The 21,127-nt window shown below is 44.1% G+C and overlaps 1 protein-coding gene across 1 annotated transcript in view; it reads right to left on the reverse strand.

The window, feature by feature from the left end:
* The window catches only part of LOC117525696 (junction plakoglobin-like), a 38,201-nt gene that overhangs the window by 867 nt on the left and 16,207 nt on the right, over window positions 1–21,127 (reverse strand). The window contains 15 exon segments of the mRNA XM_034187624.1: window positions 1,028–1,142; window positions 1,774–1,813; window positions 1,963–2,084; window positions 2,185–2,335; window positions 2,414–2,476; window positions 2,478–2,534; window positions 6,958–7,110; window positions 7,457–7,795; window positions 7,883–7,986; window positions 8,084–8,228; window positions 9,203–9,404; window positions 10,014–10,252; window positions 11,122–11,375; window positions 11,449–11,616; window positions 18,948–18,994. Of these exon segments, the coding sequence (XP_034043515.1) occupies window positions 1,030–1,142; window positions 1,774–1,813; window positions 1,963–2,084; window positions 2,185–2,335; window positions 2,414–2,476; window positions 2,478–2,534; window positions 6,958–7,110; window positions 7,457–7,795; window positions 7,883–7,986; window positions 8,084–8,228; window positions 9,203–9,404; window positions 10,014–10,252; window positions 11,122–11,375; window positions 11,449–11,616; window positions 18,948–18,960 (2,163 nt within the window). The 5' untranslated portion in view covers window positions 18,961–18,994 and the 3' untranslated portion in view covers window positions 1,028–1,029.

A 21,127-nucleotide genomic window follows, 5' to 3' on the forward strand; every position in this document is an offset into this window, starting at 1 on the left:
GGTTTCACAAACAGTGAGATTCGGACACTATTACATGAGGAGGATGACATTGAAATAAGCCTCTGAACTTTACAAAGAACTTTGGCAAGGAACCATCTCTGGTGCAGGCGAAATAAAATGGATGTTGTCGAGGTGGCGGAGTTCATCCATCAGCAGCTACAGACGTCGGGTCAACAACACGGATACAGATGGATGCACCAGAAGTGCTGGATGGCTGGCATAACCATGGACAGAGAAACTGTCCGTCTGTTGTTAAGAAGACTCATGGATGGTGGTGGCGTAGATTTATGAGCAAGGCATCGCTTGAGACGTGTTGTGCCGAATTCAGCACCCCGCCGTGAAAAGCACCCCCTTCGCGGGAACGTACATTTGAACCTTGTTGCCTTTAAACTCACATTTAACAGCACAGATATACAGTTTGCGCAACAAAAACGTACACAAATCAATATGATCCTTATTCTATCTCACGTCTCCAGATATGTGGGAGTGAACAGAATATGTTCATATTTACGAGCACTAATTGGCTGGTTTTGTTCAGTAGGAACGAAGCGTCTGATATTATGTTTATTTTATGATGTTTCATCACACGATGGTGTTTGTTTTAGTGTTTATTTGTTTAAATGATTTTAATTTTATTCATTGACATTATAAATGAATATGCAGCTTGAATCACTGTGGAACGTTTGAGGACCCTGTTGAAATTAGCGTCCATTCCCATTGTCTGTATATGTATTATGTCTGTATATAATATATTAATTTATTCAGAGTATCCTAATCATCAGAATTATTATTATTATATAAAAATGTACACAAAACAATGGTTATCATTCCATGTAATAGTAACTCAGAATTGTGAGATACTAAGTCAGAATTGTGAGATACTATCTTGCAATTAATCAAAAAAACTTTTTTTAAGTGGCACAAATGGGCTTCCATAGATTTCAGCTTCATGTTTAAGATAAAAAAACCTCAGAATTCTCAGTGTTCGGTGGATTCTGTACACATGCTGGAATGTCACATTTCTGACCTTTAATATTCCGGGTATGCAGGTCCCATATAATCTTCGGGCATCATGTTTGGTTCCATTCCGTCAATTTCTCCGCCGTAGCCGCTGTAGCCTCCCTGGAAGCCGGTGTCCAGCTCTGAGACACATAAAACAGTGTGACACAAGATGCAAGCAAAAAATCCGCTGTAGCGACTCTGAAGCCTGTTCCCGTAAAAAAAGGAAAAAGTTAATTTGGACAAAGTCTGAATTATTCTATAACTCAAAATGACTTTCTGGATCAGACACGCAGTGTCTCTGTGCGTGTAAGTGTTGGACAAAAAAAAAAAAAAGAAAAAGAAAAAAAAAAGGACATGCTAGTAAATTATTAGAACAGGCTCAAGTTTCAACAAGTGTTTTTTGTTTGTTTGTTTTTATTTTTTTGTAGAACAAAGGCAGAGAAACTGTATTTAACTTGACTGGGAAACTGTTCATTACACTCACGGCACCAAAACATCAAAAGAACGTTACTGTCATTTAACAAAGTACCAAAAAGAAAACAAAACAAAAACTCCTCATCCGAGTCGGCCAAGACTGACCCTGATTTAAAGCAGAGGCCCTGAAGCTCCACATTTGGACTTTTGTGCTCAAGACGGATTTCTGCGTCGGTGTTTGTCCTCCCGCCTGATTTAATGTTGGACATCGGAGACATTATTAACATAAGACTGCCGCCGTCACTGTGGCGGCAGCAGCCGGCAGGCAGGAATGTGGCGTGTGTGCACGTTACTCACCGTCTGCATACGGTTGGTCCATGGGGAGGGTGTTGTGAGCCTGCAGAGGTCAGAGAGGCCAAAGGTCAAAACAACACCAACTCCTTCCCACAGAAACCATAATTGTCTGGATTTAAACTTTGTTCAATGAAATAAATTTGTAATATGGAGATGTCCTGTTCCCGCCAGCAGAGGGCGCCACCCACTCACCATCTCCCAGGCAGCGGGGTCGTTTTTGAACAGCGAGTGCGTGAGCTCCACCGACACGCGCTTCTTGTAGTCAGAGTTCTTATCCTCAGAGATCCGGAAAAGCACAGCTGCAGCGTACGTAGCTGAAAAAGAAGAAGACAACAACAACAACACAATCAGAACAAACAAACAAAAACAAACACTGGTCTCAGCCAGTTAACCGCTAACTAAGCAGTGACCTACCGATGCCCTCGTTATTGGAGTGTAGCAGCTCCATCAGCGGAGCCGACGCCCCCTCAGCATCAATCAGCTCTGCCGAGTGTTTGTCCAGCGCCAGCTCACACAGGACGCCGGCGGCCACGCGCTTCACATTGTCCACGGGCGAGTACAGCAGCTGGGGAGGACAAACAGTGGGCGGTAACTATCAGCATGCCCTCACGCTCAACGCTAGCAGACACGCTTCAGCTGTTACCTGAACAAACAGCGGGATGGTCTGCAGGTCGGCGATGTCCGTCCTGTTGGCGGGATCTCGGGCCTAGGATGTGCAGCGCTCCCGTGCAGCCTTCCACAATCTCCTCCATCCTCACGCCATCCTGACCACAAACACACGTCAGCAGACCCACAACTAACCTGCCAGACCACACGAACCCACGGTCTGCATCAACCACCCAAAGGGTCAAAGGTCAACCACTCATTCTTCCCCTCCAAAAGAAAACTTCAAGAGAAATCAGAAGTATCATGTTTTGGGTCTCCAACAGTTTAGTAACTTGCAGCACTTTGAGTGTTTAAATCAACTGGATATCATAGAATAGAATAATTCTTTATTGTCCACTGATGTGGAAAATTGTCTTCGGCTCACAAGCACAAAAAAGACAAAAAAAAAAAAGTCATAAAACAGTCATACAAACACACGAATAAAACAAAAATAAGATACATAAAATACATGGAAGTAAAGGAAGGAAAGGAATATGGTGTGTGACGGAGACGTGGATCCATGCTGATCCACGCTGTTTTCTGAACTCCTTCCTTCAGACTGTTCGTTCTTTAGCTCACCCCACTTCACGGGTGGTGGCGGCGATGTAGCTTCTATGTTTAAATCTGAACTTCAGTGCCGTTTGTTCCAGCCTGCGACGAGTCACAACAGCTTTGAGCTACAGCTTTTTGAACTGAATCTGTCATTTCCTGTCCTTTGCGTTGTCATTTACTGTCCACCGAAATATAATAAGGACTTTATAAATGGGTTTGTGGACTTTCTGTCCGGGATTGTGATGAAATACTATCATATTTTATTCTCTGGTGATTTTAGTATCCATGGCTGCTGTGAATCCCGTCCTCTGGTCAAGAACTTTTTAAAGCTGATTGAGTCCTTTAATTTTATTCAGTGTGTTTCTGGCCCGACTCATGAAAAGGGGCAGAGTTTAGATCTTGTGTTGTATCTGTCTCTATTAAGGAAATCTGTGCAACTCTGTATTTCCGATTATCTCCCTGTGCTGTTCACTTTGACACTTTCCGTGTTCAGCGGATAAACCACCTGCCCCCCCCACCCCGTACCTGCGATATGTTATTAACCCTTCAACTGCCACAAAGTTTTCTGCTGTTTTTAATGATTCTTCTTTTTTTGTGTGCACTTGATGGAAAATGTGGTGTCAGTGCTCATGAGATTCTGTCTTTAACTCCACATGCATGGAGATCTTGGGCCATGTCGCTCCTCTTAGGCGCCCTAAACCACGCTTACACCTGTGGTTAATGCACGCACTCAGACACACGTAGACGCGCTGAGAGAAAATGAATAAAAGCATCCCATTGTATCTCGACAAATTCTTCATGGCTGTATGTTTGCTTATCAGAAAGCTGTCAAAGCTGCCAAAGCAAACTATTTCTCCACTTTAGTCAGAAATAACAGCCATAAGCCTCAGGTCCTGTTCAATGTCGTGAACTCACTTATTAATCCCAGTGATGTCTTTTCTCTTGTACTAACAGCTACACACATTTTTTTTTAAATCACAAAAAAGTGTCTGCCCATAGACCAGCTCATTCAGGTGTTAGGCCCATCACAGACTCTGATTTTTCTCTGTGCTCTGCTGCCCTCGATCAGTTCAAGCCTTTGTCCTTCTATCATCTGCATCCTACAGATTGTTCTTTAGATATCATTCCTCCTCGTGTCCTCAGAGAAGGTGTTGATTCAGTGGGAGCCACTATTTTGTTGCTGGTTAACACCAGTCTTTAGCTCTGACTGTGTGCCTTTAGCTTTTAAACATGCTGTAGTGAAACCTTTAATTAAAAAGAAAAATGGTGGTCCTTCCATCCTTCCTAATTTTAGGCCTATATCTCAACTTCCCTTTTCATCTAAGGTGTTGGAGAGAGCGGTCTACGTCCAGTTGCAGTTGTTTTTAGCCCAGCAGGACATTTATGAAAAGTTTCAGTCTGGCTTCAAACCCAAACATAGCACCAAAACCGCTTTACTGAGAGTTTTTAATGATTTGATTTTAGCTGCTGACTCAGGTAGTCCTGCCATCCTGATGCTTTTAGACTTGTCAGCTGCCTTTGACACAGTGGACCACGTGATTCTGCTGCATCGTCGTGTGTGGGCATGACAGGCTCTGCTCTCACCTGGTTCAGTTCTTACCTCAGTTTTCTGTGCAGCTGGGTCACTTTTCTTTAGATGTGGCTCCACTGACCTGTGGAGTCCCTCAAGGCTCCATTCTAAGTCCTATACTTTTCTTTTTGTACATGTTGCCTCTCGGCGGTATCTTTCGAAAATACCAAATATCTTTCCACTGTTTTGCCGATGATGTCCAAATTTACCTGCTACTAAGGTTATGCTGTTTGGGGGGAGCTCTTCCACAGCCTGCTCTGCTGATGTCCTGGGTTCCAACATTCACTCCTGTGTGAGGAACCTTGAGGTGATTTTTGACAACCATTTTAAATTTGATAAGTAGATCAGTGCTGTTGTTAGAACAAGTTTCTTCCAACTCCGTCTCTTAGCAAAGTCCAAGCCATGTTTCTCTAGGACTGACCTTGAGAAGGTTATCCACACCTTCATCACAAGTAGACTAGATTATTGTAACTCTCTGTACGGTGGCTTGGATCAATCCTCTCTAAACCGCCTCCAGCTTATTCAGAACGCTGCTGCTCATCTTCGTTTGGGAAAGAAAAAGTCCAACCACAACACCGCTCTTGGCTACTCTTCACTGGCTTCTGGTCCATTACCATGTAGATTTTAAACTTCCTTTAATTGTTTTTAAAACCCTCAATGGCTCCAGTGCATCTTTCAGAGCTTCTTTTTCCTTACACCCCAACCAGAGCCTTAAGGTCTTCTGACCAACTGTTGTTGGAGGTGCCTAAAACCAGATTAAAGATGAGAGGTGACAGAGCCTTTGCAGCAGCTGCCCCCAGGCTCTGGAATAGTCTCCCCTTTAATATTATAAAAAAAAAAGGCTTTAAAAGGGACAGGAATGATCTATTTCTTTTCTCTGGTGTTTCCTAAATAAGTGATTACATCTCTGTTTCACTTTAGTATTTTTTCTGTTTTTCCTGTTGCTTAATGCTGACAAATTTTTACCTTATTTGTAGTCTTTTGGTATCATGGCCCAAGCAGAGGGTCACCCCTTTGAGTCTGGTCTGCTTGAGGTTTCTTCCTCAAAGGGAGGTTTTTTCTTACCACTGTCACCTGTGTTCTTGCTCTGGGGGTTGGGAAGGTTAGACCTTAATTATGCGCTGCGCCTGAGGCAGCTTTTAATTAATTTATTTACATTTGGGGGTAACTTGGTGCCCATTTTTTAAAAATTATTTACAGCACTTTGGTCGACTGCTGTCATTTTAAACGTGCTTTAGAAATAAAGGTTGATTTTTTTTGCAAAATGAATTTTGCGATCAAGCATTTAAAGCTCCTTTAATGTCACACGCAGCTTTTCACTGGATGTAAAACGGGTTAATTTTGACCATCTTTAACTCATTCCTAAAGGTGTGGGAATTCTTCTGGAATTCTGAATCTGCAAACTTGTTATATTTGTCTGCTGATGGAACAGGAAGTGTCGGATATTAAAGAGCACACAGTAAAAATGTGACCGTAGCGGCTAACGGCCAACGCTGTCAAACGAGGATGCAAAAACAGGCAAAAGGAAACATGATAATGAAGCACATTTCCAAAAATGATCCTGAAATTCCTCTAACACGTGTGTTCAACACTGATGTAATAAGGTTGTTACCAACAGCTTGTGTCCATCTGTGGAGGAAACACTCAAAGTTCATCAACAGTGACATTATTAGACAGCGAAAGCAGAAGACAAACGATCAAAAGTCCCAAAGGACAAAACAAGACGTCCAGCTGCATTTAACAAAAAGATTTTTCATTCCATGCTGGTTTTTGGCCTTGCTGCTTACATGTAGAACATTCTCCAGATTCTCTGAATCTTCTGATTATATTATGGACTGTAGATGATAGAATCCCTAAATTTCTTACAAATGAACATTGAGAAACATTGTTCTTAAACTGTTGGGTTATTTTTTTTCATGCAGTTGTTAAAGTGCTGATCCTCACCCCATCTTTGCTTGTGAACGGCTGAGCCTTTTGGGGATGCTCTTTTTATTCCCAGTCATGACACTCACCTGTCACCTGTTTCCAAACAGGTGTTCTTTGAGAATTCATCAACTTTCTCAGTCTTTTGTTGCCCCATCCCAACTTTTTTGAAATGTGTTGCAGGCATCCATTTCAAAATGAGCAAATATTTGCACAAAAACAATAAAGTTAATCAGTTTGAACATTAAATATCTTGTCTTTGTGGTGTATTCAGTTGAATATAGGTTGAAGAGGTTTTGAAAAATCATTGTATTCTGTTTTATTTACATTTTACACAACGTCCCAACTTCACTGGAATTGGGGTTGTGATAAGTGGACCTGGCAACAGTGTGAGGTCAAGCTGAGGAGCCGCCGGTGCTTGAAGGCGGCTCATGTTTGGGTGCACGCCGTCATCACCTTTCTTTAGTTTTCGTTTAAGGGTGTAAATGTTTGCGTACCTGGTATGTTTGCTGGGCAGATGAGCCGCGTTTCTGGGCGTCCTGGTGGGCTTTGAGCAGCAGGTTGACCAAGCGGGGGATCGCACCGGCATCCCTCAGCGGAGCCTGGTTCTCCGGGCACAGCGCCAGGTTACGGATCAGACCGACCACGGCCTTCAGACAGAAAACTCAGGGTTACTGCTCAGGGGACTCAACCTCCAACTCTTCCATCTACAGCTGAACTCAGCTGCACCAGCGTCGAGGCTGGGGGGGCAGGGGGGCGGAGCCCAAATCCAAACACGACGCTGGTGCAGCTGATGGCTGATAGAGTGACCTCTGATGCACATTTCCTGAATATGTTTCACAATAAAACACATTTTATTGTGAAGGCAGCAGCAGACCTTTACTCTGAATGTGTCAAACAGGAAACAAGCAGATGCTTTGGCAAAGCAGATTACAGATGTGACCAAGCAAGACAAACACAAACCATGAGGACCGACATGCTAATTAGCGGCGTTACCTTGATGACGGGCCAATAGTATGGCTGGTTGAGCAGCTTGACGATGGCGGGGATGCCGTAGTGCTGCCGCACAGCGTTCTGTGCCATCTCGGCGTGCTGGTGGCGAGATGTCAGGTGGCGCAGCGCGCACACAGCGGGCTCGATGACATCCTCCTTCTCACTGGCACGCAGGATGGCGTGGATAAGTGCCTCCACGCCATTGTTCTGGGTGACCAGAGTCTTGTTGTGGGCATTGTTGCAGGTGAGGTTGGACAGGATGCCAGTGGCACAGGTCAACATGTTGAGGTCATCCGAGCTCAGCAGACCCACCAGAACCTGCAGCAGACCGTCCATCCCTTCCTGCAAAAACCAAGAGTGTATTATTAACACCACACCTGCTCCAGATTCCACTCGAGAATCCGAAATGATGGTGTCAGCGGTAGTGACCTGTTTGGTGGCCGCGTCCGACAGGTTCCTGAGGGTCCACAAACAGTTCTGCATCAGACGCGGGCTGGAGGCCGTCAGGTGTCTCCCCAGAGCCTGCATCCCGCCTGAGCACAAACACAAGGTGGCTTTATGGAGCACCGGCACTAACAAGGCGCCGTCAAGCACCCGTAGGAGCAGCTTCACGCACACAAACGCACATACCAGCTTCAACGATGGCGGGTTTGTTGCTGGGACAGACGGAGAGGACTTTGAGGACACGGCTGGTGGTCCACAGCAGCTTCTCGTAGCTGTAGCTCCTCATGATGTGAACTAAACCCTCTGGGCCACTGTTAGCGAGAATGATGAGCTGCAAGAGAAGAAACACCACCGAGTTCACAAGGTGGAAGACGAAGCGCAGAGACAAACAACAAGTGACACGACCAAAAGCGGAACAGGACTTCCTTCCCTGTGTGCTTTTTTCCTTCCGTTACTTTCTTCCTTCCCTGTGTGCTTTCTTCCTTCCTTCCCTGTGTGCTTTCTTCCTTCCTTCCCTGTGTGCTTTCTTCCTTCCTTCCCTGTGTGCTTTCTTCCTTCCTTCCCTGTGGACTTTCTTCCTTCCTTCCCTGTGGACTTTCTTCCTTCCTTCCGTGTGGACTTTCTTCCTTCCTTCCGTGTGGACTTTCTTCCTTCCTTCCGTGTGGACTTTCTTCCTTCCGTGTGTACTTTCTTCCTTCCGTGTGTACTTTTTCCTTCCGTGTGTACTTTCTTCCTTCCGTGTGTACTTTCTTCCTTCCCTGTGTACTTTTTCCTTCCGTTACTTTCTTCCTTCCCTGTGTACTTTTCCTTCCGTTACTTTCTTCCTTCCCTGTGTACTTTTCTCTTACTTTCCCCTGTGTACTTTTTCCTTCCGTTTCCTTCCCTGTGTACTTTTTCCTTCCGTTACTTCTTCCTTCCCTGTGTACTTTTCCTTCCGTTACTTTCTTCCTTCCCTGTGTACTTCTTCCTTCCGTTACTTTCTTCCTTCCCTGTGTACTTTCTTCCTTCCCTGTTACTTCTTCCTTCCGTTTACTTTCTTCCTTCCCTGTGTACTTTTTCCTTCCGTTACTTTCTTCCTTCCCTGTGTACTTTTTCCTTCCGTTACTTTCTTCCTTCCCTGTGTACTTTTTCCTTCCGTTACTTTCTTCCTTCCCTGTGTACTTTTTCCTTCCATTACTTACTTATGATGGTCACCTGTCACTAATCTACACTCATTTTTTTTAAAACATAACCACACCCACTTGTCTGAACGTTCACAGACCACACCCAGGACAGACAGACAGGTGTGCGCGCCCTCCCTCTCACCTTGCTCTCCTGATTGCCGTAGGATAGCAGCTGCAGGCAGTCGGTCGTGATGGCCAAGAACTTGGGGTTGCTCTTCTTCAGCAGCGGGACCATCCTCTGCAGGCCGTCGGCCAGACGCACCGCCATCTTGGCGCCCTCCTGGTGCAGGAGCAGGTTGTGCAGCGTGGTGATGGCGTAGAAGAGCACAGACTCCATAGGTGAGCTGACAGAGTAAAGCCAAAATGATGGCTGTCATTACTCCAGTAAACTGTTAACTACTAACAAACAGCAAGACACTGTTACATCATTTTCTTAATTTAAATAACCAAACCAGTCAAAATGTGTCATTCGTGTGTTAGTTACACTCACAACAGAAGCACAAACATTTTTCCAAACTTTGTTGAGACACGTTGTGTTTGTTCTGGTGCAGGAGAAAAATCAAAAGTTATTACAGAGGCGCCTGCGTGTCTTGGTGGCTTCCCTCACTTGTGCCCCTGTTTTCATAGGGATTGTGCAAAAAATGTCTATTTCCTAAATGGTTAATATGATATTTTTGAATTAAAGCTGAAAGTTGACACTACAAGAACAGTGAGATGGTTTCACCTTAACGCCATTGTTCCGTGTTCACAAAAGCTGCTACTGTCCAAATACTTTTGGACCCAACTGTTGGCAATAAATTTTGCTTAATTCTTGTCTGCCCATGTGTCATTTCAAAATGATCAAATATTAAATATTCAAATGTTTCACGGTCCAAATAAATACAGTTATTACATATAAAAACAAAGCTTTAAATGTCAGAAAGCAGTGTTGTGGTTTTCCTCGGCGGTCGTACCTCAGCATGCGGACTAAGGCTGGGATGCCTCCGGACTTGAAGATGGACAGCAGACCTTCTCTCTGGTGGGACAAGTTGTGCAGGATGCTGGCTGTGGCTCGTGCCGTCTCCATGTCGCTCGTGTTCTGCATGGCTCGTACCACAGCTGCCACCATCTGAGGCGACTGCATCAGCGCCCGGCGCGATGCCTCCTTCCGGGTTAGCTGGTTGACAATTTGTGCGGCTTTGTTGACCACCACCTGAAGAACATCAAAGATTTGTTTCTGTGTCCTCTGAAAGATCAGGTCAAGTCAGGCAACATGCACAGGTACTACACGTCCCCACATCCACCACACAATGGAAACCAGGGGGTCCTGGACAGCAACCACCAAGACAGACGGGCGGACCATCCCCACCTCACCAAAGTAGCCATCCGCTAGTTATCTAGCTAGTTAACTAGCCCTCTGCTGCAGCCAGATGAGAAAGTGGGCAAGTCCCAGATCAGGTTAGATGTGGGTGTGTCCTGGATCATGTCCAGAGAAACTCACCACATGGACTAAATGTGGTGTCTGATGTTCTGTGATCATTCTAGCGGGACCCAAAGATACTCCACATAGACCTAGGATCAAAGACATCCAGTCTTCACCTCAGGCAACTGGTTAGAGTCCAAGTCTCAGGAAGCACCAGGACCATAAAGACTTGGACCTGTGTTCTGCAGAGATGTCAGCATCATCAAACACCTTTCATCTTTGACCTCATGACATCATAAGCTCTTCTCAGGTGTCTCTTTGATCTCAAAGGCTGAGGACCCAGAGATACGAACGTCCCTGCTGAGATCAGTGCAACACTTTCACCACACAGAGACACTTCTGATGGACGAGTACAGGATGTCACTGAAAGCCTGGATGTCAGTCTGGATCCAGAACTATCACAAACCCAGAAACTCATGTTCCTCACTCAGCTTCTCCGATTCTACAAAGATCACAGCATCGTCTGCAAACCTCAGTAAAACTTTCCTTTCCTGACTGACAGATGCCTCCAATACTGTCCAAGATCTGCATAAATGATTCTCAATTAATGGACATAAAATATGTTTTCTTACAAAGGACAGTCATTAGTCTGCGAGTACCTGGTCTTCATCGTTCAGCAGCTTGGTGAGCTCAGGCACGGCGCGTGTAGCCAGCTCTGCATCATCTTGGTAGTTGATCAGCTGGATGATGGCTGCTTTCAGGAGCTGAGAAGGTTCAGCCAGCCGCTGGACATTAGTCATCTGGGACGGGTCTGTCTGAGTGGACAAGATGGTTGTGCCCTCGGCCAGCGTCTCTGGAAACATGGCATTTCGCACCCGCTCGGCCCGGGTCATGTAGAGCTGGGACTCCAAGTCTGCTGAGAGAGAGGAGGTCAGTCGCACAGAGCAGAGATGTAGCACAGGTTCCTGCCACGTGCCGCGTCTCACCGGGCTGCTCTCCGGTGATGGTGGTGGTCACGGTGTACTTCTTGGTGGTGGTGTATTCGGTGCCGTCATCGTTTCTGACCGTGGTCGCTGTGGAATGGATCCCAGAGTCTGTGTTGTAGAAGGTGTCCTGCCACTCCGACACCTTGGCCGCGCTGTCACTCTCAGACACTGTGGAACAGGAAGGAAGTCAATTTTACCTCCACGACCACCAGAAACGGACTCAGAGAGAACTCAGCCGGACGCGGCTTCCTGTTCTCACTCACATCCGTTTGTCTTTACACAGCTGCTCAAAAATAATCACATTTTGAGGCAGAATAAAGCCAGAAGCAGGAAGTTAAATAAATAAACGAGGCGTGTTCAAAAAGTATCCAAATTTATTTTATCCCACAGAAACAAATGAAGCATGCGAGTGTGATGGAGGCCAGCAGGAGACGCTGTGCCTGTCATATTCAGTAAGCCTCACTTCCCGACAGCTAAGAGGCCAGAGCCCGGGTTTTTAGCCTTCTGGTCAGAGTGCCACCTCCCATCATGAGTTCGCGTCCTGAGGGGGAACGACACAGTGAAGCGAGTACAAACACAACGCAGAGGTCAAACAAGGTGTCGCCTGGTGGAAACGTGTCGGGAACTAGTGAACATGTCGGATTCTCATTTCCAACGGAACAATCTGATCAAAGGTATTGCATCAAATTTTGCCCAAAGCTTGATGATACCAAACTGTAATGTTCAGCAGGCTTTTGGTGATGATGTCATGAGCATATCACAAATAAAACAGCAATAAAAATGGGCATATGTCAGTGGAGAGTGACACACATTCCAGTAGAACATCAAAAAGACAAAATGACCAAGTGATTGACAGAATACAGACTTTGGCCATCATGCCACCATCCATGAGGTTTGGACAGGCACAGGCTCGGTATATATACCATTTTAACAGAGGATTTGGGTCATGCAGAGAGTTTCAGCCAAATCTGTGCCAAAGCTGCTGATGGCACAGCAGAAGGAACTGCGTCTGGAAGTCTGTCAGGACACGCTGGAATGCACAAACAGTGATCTCCACTTCCTGAACACCGTCGTCACTGGTGATGAGACATAGCTTTACAGGTTCAACCCGGAAACCCAACTTCAGTCATCGCAATGGAAACGTTCAACATCACCGAGGCCAAAGAAAACATGGCAGGTCAAAGTCACGTTAAACGTTTTCTTTGACTCTCATGGGGCGGTGCATCATGAGGATGTACCAGAAGGTCAAAATATTAATAAAGAGTCACGTGGGACCACCAGCCGTGATGGTCGCCTAAAGCAGAGCTCCTGAAAAATCTCCATCTCCCCCTAGTTTTTTCAAGTGATTCCTCACTTTCTACAAAACAACAGTTGATATGCTTTGAGAGAGCATTGATACAATTGGCTTTAGACAGATATATCACAAAAAGTCAACTATAACAAGGCAAGCAGCAAAGCAGGCAGCCGCTAACGCTAGCATGGCTAGTAGTGAGTGACATGCTGGTTAGCCTAGCCACTGAAGAGGAGCAGGGCCACTCTACACCCATGGTAATGGACCCAATAACAGGACTGCAGTCAACTTTGGAAAAGGCAACGTGTGAAATGGCTCAAGTGAGCAGCATTTTGCAAGATTAGTTATCTAAATTCTCAAAGGGTTGATACTGCATATCTCCAGGAAGTGCATATGACAGTATACAATTATAGACTTTTGATTTCAGTATACCCGTGATTATGCGGACCTGGTCAGGATGGATCACGGGTACACCGAAATCAAAAGTCTATAATCATTTTATTATATGGTAAACAAGAAAATTGTGAGTTTGTCAAACATACTAAAACTGAAAAATCAATCTCAAGTTTCAACTCTTTATTATTCCCGTCATACCGCACCAACTGACATCCCATCGATCGACTGGAGACGCCTGTTACGTCCGTGATGAAGAGTCATCAGGCTTGTTTTCTTATAAAGTTCGCCATTCACCTGTCTAACTTCTGCGTAAAATCGACCGAGTACTCCGTCAAGCATCCGTCTGTCATAAGTTTCAAAGTTGGGTTCATGTCCCTTTTCAGTGACATATTTGTCAAGCAGGTTGGCTGCTGACTGTGTATTTCTGCTGGTGTTCTTCACACCTTTTTCGTGTAAAATTTGTTTTAAGTCAGCATCGCTAACAGACGCAAACCTGTCTTCTGCCATCTTGTCAACAAACTGACAGCAAAAGTAGGCGCTGCATCGCGTTATCTGATTGGTCGATATCGATAGAAGGCGTCGCTCAATCAGCTAGCAATATGCTGCACGTGAGGTGTACTCGTTTCGCACACGTGATCTACTTGACTCCACCAGCAGTCAACTTGGCATGTGGTACAGCTCAGAAAATGGCGAATGGGCCAATCAGAAGTTGGCAAAATCCCATCACCATATAATAAATAAAGAAGTGTTTAAACTTAAAGGTGTGTGGGTAGGACACATTTTTCACAGTTGTTTTGAGGAAGGCAGGTTCATTTGCATTGAAGCAAAGATTAATGGAAGCAATTCAATTTCTCAATTTTATTTATTTATATAGCGCCAAATCACAACAAACAGTTGCCCCAAGGCGCTTTATATTATAAGGCAAGGCCATACAATAATTACGGAAAAACCCCAACGGTCAAAACGACCCCCTGTGAGCAAGCACTTGGCAACAGTGGGAAGGAAAAACTCCCTTTTAACAGGAAGAAACCTCCAGCAGAACCAGGCTCAGGGAGGGGCAGTCTTCTGCTGGGACTGGTTGGGGCTGAGGGAGAGAACCAGGAAAAAGACATGCTGTGGAGGGGAGCAGAGATCGATCACTAATGATTAAATGCAGAGTGGTGCATACAGAGCAAAAAGAGAAAGAAACAGTGCATCATGGGAACCCCCCAGCAGTCTACGTCTATAGCAGCATAACTAAGGGATGGTTCAGGGTCACCTGATCCAGCCCTAACTATAAGCTTTAGCAAAAAGGAAAGTTTTAAGCCTAATCTTAAAAGTAGAGAGGGTGTCTGTCTCCCTGATCTGAATTGGGAGCTGGTTCCACAGGAGAGGAGCCTGAAAGCTGAAGGCTCTACCTCCCATTCTACTCTTACAAACCCTAGGAACTACAAGTAAGCCTGCAGTCTGAGAGCGAAGCGCTCTATTGGGGTGATATGGTACTATGAGGTCCCTAAGATAAGAAGGGACCTGATTATTCAAAACCTTATAAGTAAGAAGAAGAATTTTAAATTCTATTCTAGAGTTTCTGGATAAATCAAACTATACAAAGCGGGTCACCAAGGATAAGCAGACAATTCATCAGCTCGCTGAGGATCTTGGTTTGGTGGATATATGGAGGCTTATTAACGCTAGAGAAAAAGAATATACCTTTTTTCCCCACAAGTACAAGTCAGCTTTGAGAATTGATTATTTTCTCATTTCAAATTGTATGAGTGGTGCCTGTGTTGACTGTAGGATTGGGGCCATTGCGCTTACAGACCATGCAACTGTGGTGCTGGACGTGATGACTGGGGAGGAGTACTGTGTGGGATGCTTCCAAAGCTTTTGTTCAGGGCAAAATTACTGCTTACTCAAGCAAGAAGAAAAAGGCAGATAAAGCAAAACTTATAACTTTGAAGTTCCTGTTGAAAGTGAAAGAAACTCTGTTGGCCATAAACTATTCTGAATCTTTACTGCGACAAGTCTGCCAATTGAAATTAGATTTAAAAGAAGTAACAAGGCAGAATATGCACTTTTTAGAACAAAGGCAACTTTTTTTGAGAATGGGGAAAAAAGCAAGTAAGTTACTGGCAAAAAAATTGAAACAAGAGGCATTTTATGATTCTGGGATTATTAATGAACAAGGGGAAGTTTTAACAAAAGCACATGAAATTAATCACAGATTCCAAAGATTTTACTCAAACCTGTATTCTTCGGACACAGCACTAGATAAACAAAAAGTGGAAGATTTTTTGGCTCAGATTGATTTACCTCAACTCTCCTCACAACAGGCTGGAGCAACAGATGCAGCAATAACTGAAGCGGAAGTTAGGTCGGCAATACGGGCCATGAAGGTGGGAAAGTCTCCAGGAGTTGATGGATTCCCAATAGAATATTATAAACACAAGTTAGACGTCTTGGCCCCGATATTAACAGAACTCTACAGTGAGACGGTATCGTTGGGATGTCTCCCTGAATCCTTTCACGAAGCCCTCATATAACATTAATTCTTAAGAAAGATAAGGACCCATTAGATCCTGGCAGCTTTCGTCCAGTCAGTTTAATTAATGTAGATTGTAAAATTCTTACAAAAATATTAGCCATGAGACTGGAAAAACTTTTACCCTGCCTTATTCATTCTGATCAAGTAGGTTATGTTAAAGGGAGGTCCTCTTCTGATAACCTTAGGAGGTTACTTCACTTGTTTGGGCAAAGTCATGAGGAAGACGTTCCGGTGGCTGCCTTCGCCCCTGATGCAGAGAAGGCGTTTGATAGAGTCAAATGGAGGTTTTTTGTTCTGTGTGCTAGAAAAATTTGGATTCAGGAAGTTTTTTTTTTAAAATTAGATTCAAATAATTTATGCAAAACCAAGTGCAGCTGTGGTCATGAATGGCCTGATTTCACCATTTTTCATGCTCTTTAGGGCCACCAAGCAGGGTGATCCTATTTCCCCAATTTTATTCATATTAAGTATTGAGCCACTTGCCGTTTCAATACGGAAGGAGACAAACATTAAAAGGGGTTGTTGCAGGTGGTAAAGAACACAAACTTTTTCTTTGCGCTGACGATATTTTGTGTTTGGTGTCAGATCCCACGGCCTTTACTCAGGCTCTTCTTGATAAAGTTGATTTTTTTTTCTCTCAAGTATCTGGCTATAAGGTAAACTGACATAAATTAGAGACTATGGCTGCATCCAAAGTATGCCAACCAGCCATGGTTAGTGCAGGTAATTTTAAGTGGCTGTCAACAGGCATGAAATATCTGGGTGTGAAATTATGCGCTAACTTATTAGAAATAATGCCAATCAATATGACTTCTCTCCTCACTAAAATCAAGAATAGCCTGGAAAAGTGGAAAATGTTGAATGGGGGAAGATTAACACTGTGAAAATGGTTATTGCACTGCAATTCAATTATTTGTCAATGATGCTTCCAATTTCAATATCTGGAGAATATTTTAGACAATACAATCAAATGGTAACAGATTATCTGTGGAACGGCAAAAAAACAAGGATAAAATTACAGAAGTCGTCTATAATAAGAAGGGATGGTGGGATGTTGTTGCCAAATGTGGAGCTGTACAACATCACCATTTAAGATGAAAAAACTTGTGAATCACTGCAAAAGGGGGGATACTGATATTGGATGAGTAGCTACTGAGCAAGAGAATACCGCCCCCTTCAGTCCATTTGATCTTCTGACACACACAAAAAAAAAAAATCCATGCAAAGGCCAAGAGCCTAATCCAATTTTGCAACAGTCTAAACATGTTTGGACTAAATTTCATAAACTTGTAAGCAGTTATATTCATCACTCTGGAACACTCTGTCCTGTGGTTCAATCAGAATCGGAAATAATCACACTTGCAAGTCTGGGAAGTATTTAGATTTTATCTAAGGAGTTAAACAAATTTTGTTGTATTTGGGTTTAATTTTGTATACTTCCATCCATCCATCCATTTTCTTCCGCTTTATCCGGAGTCGGGTCGCGGGGGCAGCAGCTCAAGCAAAGCCGCCCAGACCTCCCAATCCACACACACCTCCCCCAGCTCCTCCAGGGGAACCCCAAGGCGTTCCCAAGCCAGCCGAGAGATGTAGTCCCTCCAGCGTGTCCTGGGTCTTCCCCGGGGCCTCCTCCCAATGGGACGTGCCCGGAACACCTCTCCAGCGAGGCGTCCAGGGGGCATCCGGAAAAGATGCCCGAGCCACCTCAACTGACTCCTTTCGACGTGGAGGAGCAGCGGCTCAACTCCGAGCTCCTCCCGATCTGTAAGGGAGTGCCCAGCCATCCTGCGGAGGAAACTTATCTCAGCTGCTTGTACTCGCAATCTCGTTCTTTCGGTCATGAGCCAAATCTCATGACCATAGGTGAGGATCAGAACGTAGATCGATCGGTAAATCGAGAGCTCTGCCCCCCTACTCAGCTCTCTCTTCACCACGACGGTCCGATACAGCGACCGCATCACTGCAGATGCTGCACCGATCTTGTATACTTGTATTTTGGTTTTAATGTACACTTGGAGTAGTGTTGCTGTCATGTTTCGTCTGTGCTGTCCTGTTTGTTTTTATGTTAAAACTTAAAAACTTTAACAACAAAACATTAATAAAAAGTATTATAGGGAGTTCCTACGTTGCCTTTGTGATGCTGTGGCTTCAAATGCCCAGATCTGTGGGCGGCGAAAAGTTGGCAGCTCCACCGTAACAGTACACCTGCCCATTCTGCTCAGCTGATTCAGGCTTTCTTGGTCAACCACAACAGTCCTGTAACTTGTTAAACTCCCTACACTCCCGATGTGGCTACCTCAGTTTTTGGCTGTTCCCTAAAATCAAAATGACACTAAAAGTAACTATTTGAATTTGTGTTATGAAAAGACACCATACAGATGCAGTGGCCCACCTCGACACAATTCTAACAATGGCAGAACCGCTGGAAGAAGTATGTGCACTCCCAAGGAGACTACTTCAGAGGGGATCGGACTTTAGACACCCAGGTGAGTAAATGTATTTTTTGTGACCACAGGTTTGATACTTTTTGAATGCACCTCATAAATCAATATTCTGGAACTGAGCTGGAATTTGTTGTCCTGTGAAGTTAAAATGCACTTGTTGATTTAAGTTGTTGTTTATTTAGTTTAGCCATTTTAACATTTAACTGAATTTCTATAATGCTAAACTGTCACAGATTCCATATCCATATTTAAAAAATAAGATAAAAACAACAGTGTTAAGTTTAAAAGTTTCATATTTGCATAAAATCAACTTTTAGCGCTGAAATATGTTTTTATGTTAAAGTCTGTCTGACAAAAGATCACTCATTTTAGACTTCTGTGACATATGTCACGATGACACACACCCTCACACCTTCCTTCAGCAAGGGGGTGTGGCCACAGCTCCTTTCCATTTAAAGCAACAGACACAAAGTGGCATCATCGCAGTGTTGGTTAAATATTCTTGATCACAAACACTGAACTATGCTTGCTTGCTAGGGGGTGCTGTTTCACACAAGGCTTGAACTCAACGTGTTCTCGCAGAGAAACAAACGGTAAAAGGAATTTTCCGGCAGATTTATGATGTTTTTAAATGACTGAGCTCCAGTTTTTAGTGTTTGTGTGAGAATTTGAATGAATCATCACAAGTTTCCTTCTTCCAAACACAACAAACTTTACATAGAAACAGAAAAGGTCAAAAACTCACACACACACACACACACACACACACACACACACACACACACGTTTAAATTAAAGAGTAACTGAGATTAAGGTGTTGAGGAAGATGTTTTGTGTCACTTACTTTCCATTGCCATCCTCGCGCTCCGCTCGCCAAACGATGGAACAAACCTAAAAAACAAAAACCAGGATTGACTGAGACGGATTTACAACATCGATCAGCTTTCAGAGCTCAAGAGTTCAGAAATATTCAAACAGTCTCCGTGCTCGTTCTCTGACAACACAGAGCCGCAGCACAAAGGGGGCGGGGCCGGAGCTGTCAGACAAGAATGCCTGCCAACATGAGCGACTTTTCAACACAGACTCCGCCCACACAGCTGTGGGAGCGACCTGACAATCAGGAACCTGCTTCTCTGGTTTCCTCCTCAGCGTGCATGAAGCGTGTGCACGAAGCATGTGTGCGTCCAAACACCAGAGCAAAAACCAGCGTTTGTTTTTGTGCCGAGGGAACCGCGGGTTCAGGTTTCGGCTCTGAGACAATTCTGCTGCTCAGCGTCTTGCTTCCGTTTAGAGTCATCGTTTTCACATCGTGCACTTTGAACCATGTTACATAACTGACCTTTAACCCGTCTGTGCACGTGTGTGTGCACGAGGCTGCTGCTCGCTATGTTCACACATTTGATGAGTCGACTTGTTTCAAACCTCCAAAAACCTCAATGTTAAACGGATTCGGTGTGAAATTAAATGTTCATCTCAGACTGCAGAATCCAGATTAAACAAATCAATAAAATCATCATCCTCAGATACGATCGCACGGTGAGATCAATAACTCTTTCTCCAGTGAAGCACTCAAGATTCCAAATGCTCAGCAGTTTGCTTCATGAGAGCAGGAAGAAGAAGAAGAAAGATTACAAACAAAGTAACTTTACATAACGTTAAACACATGAGCAATGTGACGTTTACGGTCCGATATTTTCACGTTTACAACAAAGTGACAGTTTGTTCAGACTTTTCCATTTAAATCCAGCTCCGTGCAGACAGAGTGGCTCTTTATGGCATCCTCTTCTTTGTGCAGGAAGTGATGTCATAGAGGCTGGAGGAGGAAACTACAAACACGCTGACCTCAGAAAAATGGGCACGTTGAGGCGTCGTGTAACGTGGAGCACGAGAACCGTCCATCTTTAATCCGGACGTATGGCCTGAACGCCAACCTGGACAATTATTTCTCAAAAAAAAAAAAAAAAAAAAAACAGACAACAGGAAGGAACAATGTCAACGTGTCGCTCGTCTCTTTTGGACGTTTTTCTCAGAATGTGACACAAAGTCATAAAGAGAGAAACAGATTATCTTTTTCAGATCAGGAACAAATTCTGTTCTGTTCCCGCACAAGAGCAGAATATTATAAGAGGAAACGTGCTGCAGTAACATCATCACACGTCTGCCGTCCATCGTCCCACCATCTCCCAAGTCCTATTTTTATGCAGAAAGATCAAAAGAAAGTTCTTATGATGTGACTCAACAGTCCAAAAATAACTGAGCTGCTCAGACGTTTGCTCAGGGGTTCGTCACTGACAAACGTGTACTTGTCATCAGAAGACAAAGACTCCAGTATGTGTCCAGATGTCTGTAATGCTGTAGACGGGTCTCGGGACGCCATCTACGGGACGCGCTGCTCAGTGAATCGAACACAATCAGAATGAAACCACAATGTGAACGACATTTGTGAGAGATTTTAATCACAGCCTCATTAATGCAGTTTGTTTATTTATTGACAAGTGTAAAATGAATTTATCAACTCTGCATGCTGATGTCACAGGGTCAAAAGGTCACTGCAGCGACTACCAAAAACAAATTCCAATGAGAGAGAGCTGAGCATCGCGAGCTTCTTGTTTGTTTTATCCACACACTGCGCTAACAGCTCTGTATGTCAATCACAGCTAAAATAGCATTTTAATGTCATTTTGCTCTAAATATGCACCTTAAAAGGACATGTCGCACTGAAATCATAACTATTTATGCTTAGGCCTTTAGTGGCCATCTGATGATCCATCGGGATTACTTTGTGGCCTTTGTAATTACTTTACCAGTCTGCCACAAAAAAAAAAATCATTATCCTTGACAGCGTACAGCGGTCCAGCTGTGAGGCAGACATCTTGAAAGTGAAAGCAGGTTTGACTTATGGTTTTGATTTATAAATCAAATTAATCTGGATAGAATAACTACATTATTGTAATTTGTACAAAGTGAACTTATAACACATATCTTTTGATTTTAAAATAATGCACTAATTCTGAAGTTTTGAAC

Source organism: Thalassophryne amazonica, chromosome 15 (assembly GCF_902500255.1).
Source record: "Thalassophryne amazonica chromosome 15, fThaAma1.1, whole genome shotgun sequence".
Taxonomy (NCBI): domain Eukaryota; kingdom Metazoa; phylum Chordata; class Actinopteri; order Batrachoidiformes; family Batrachoididae; genus Thalassophryne; species Thalassophryne amazonica.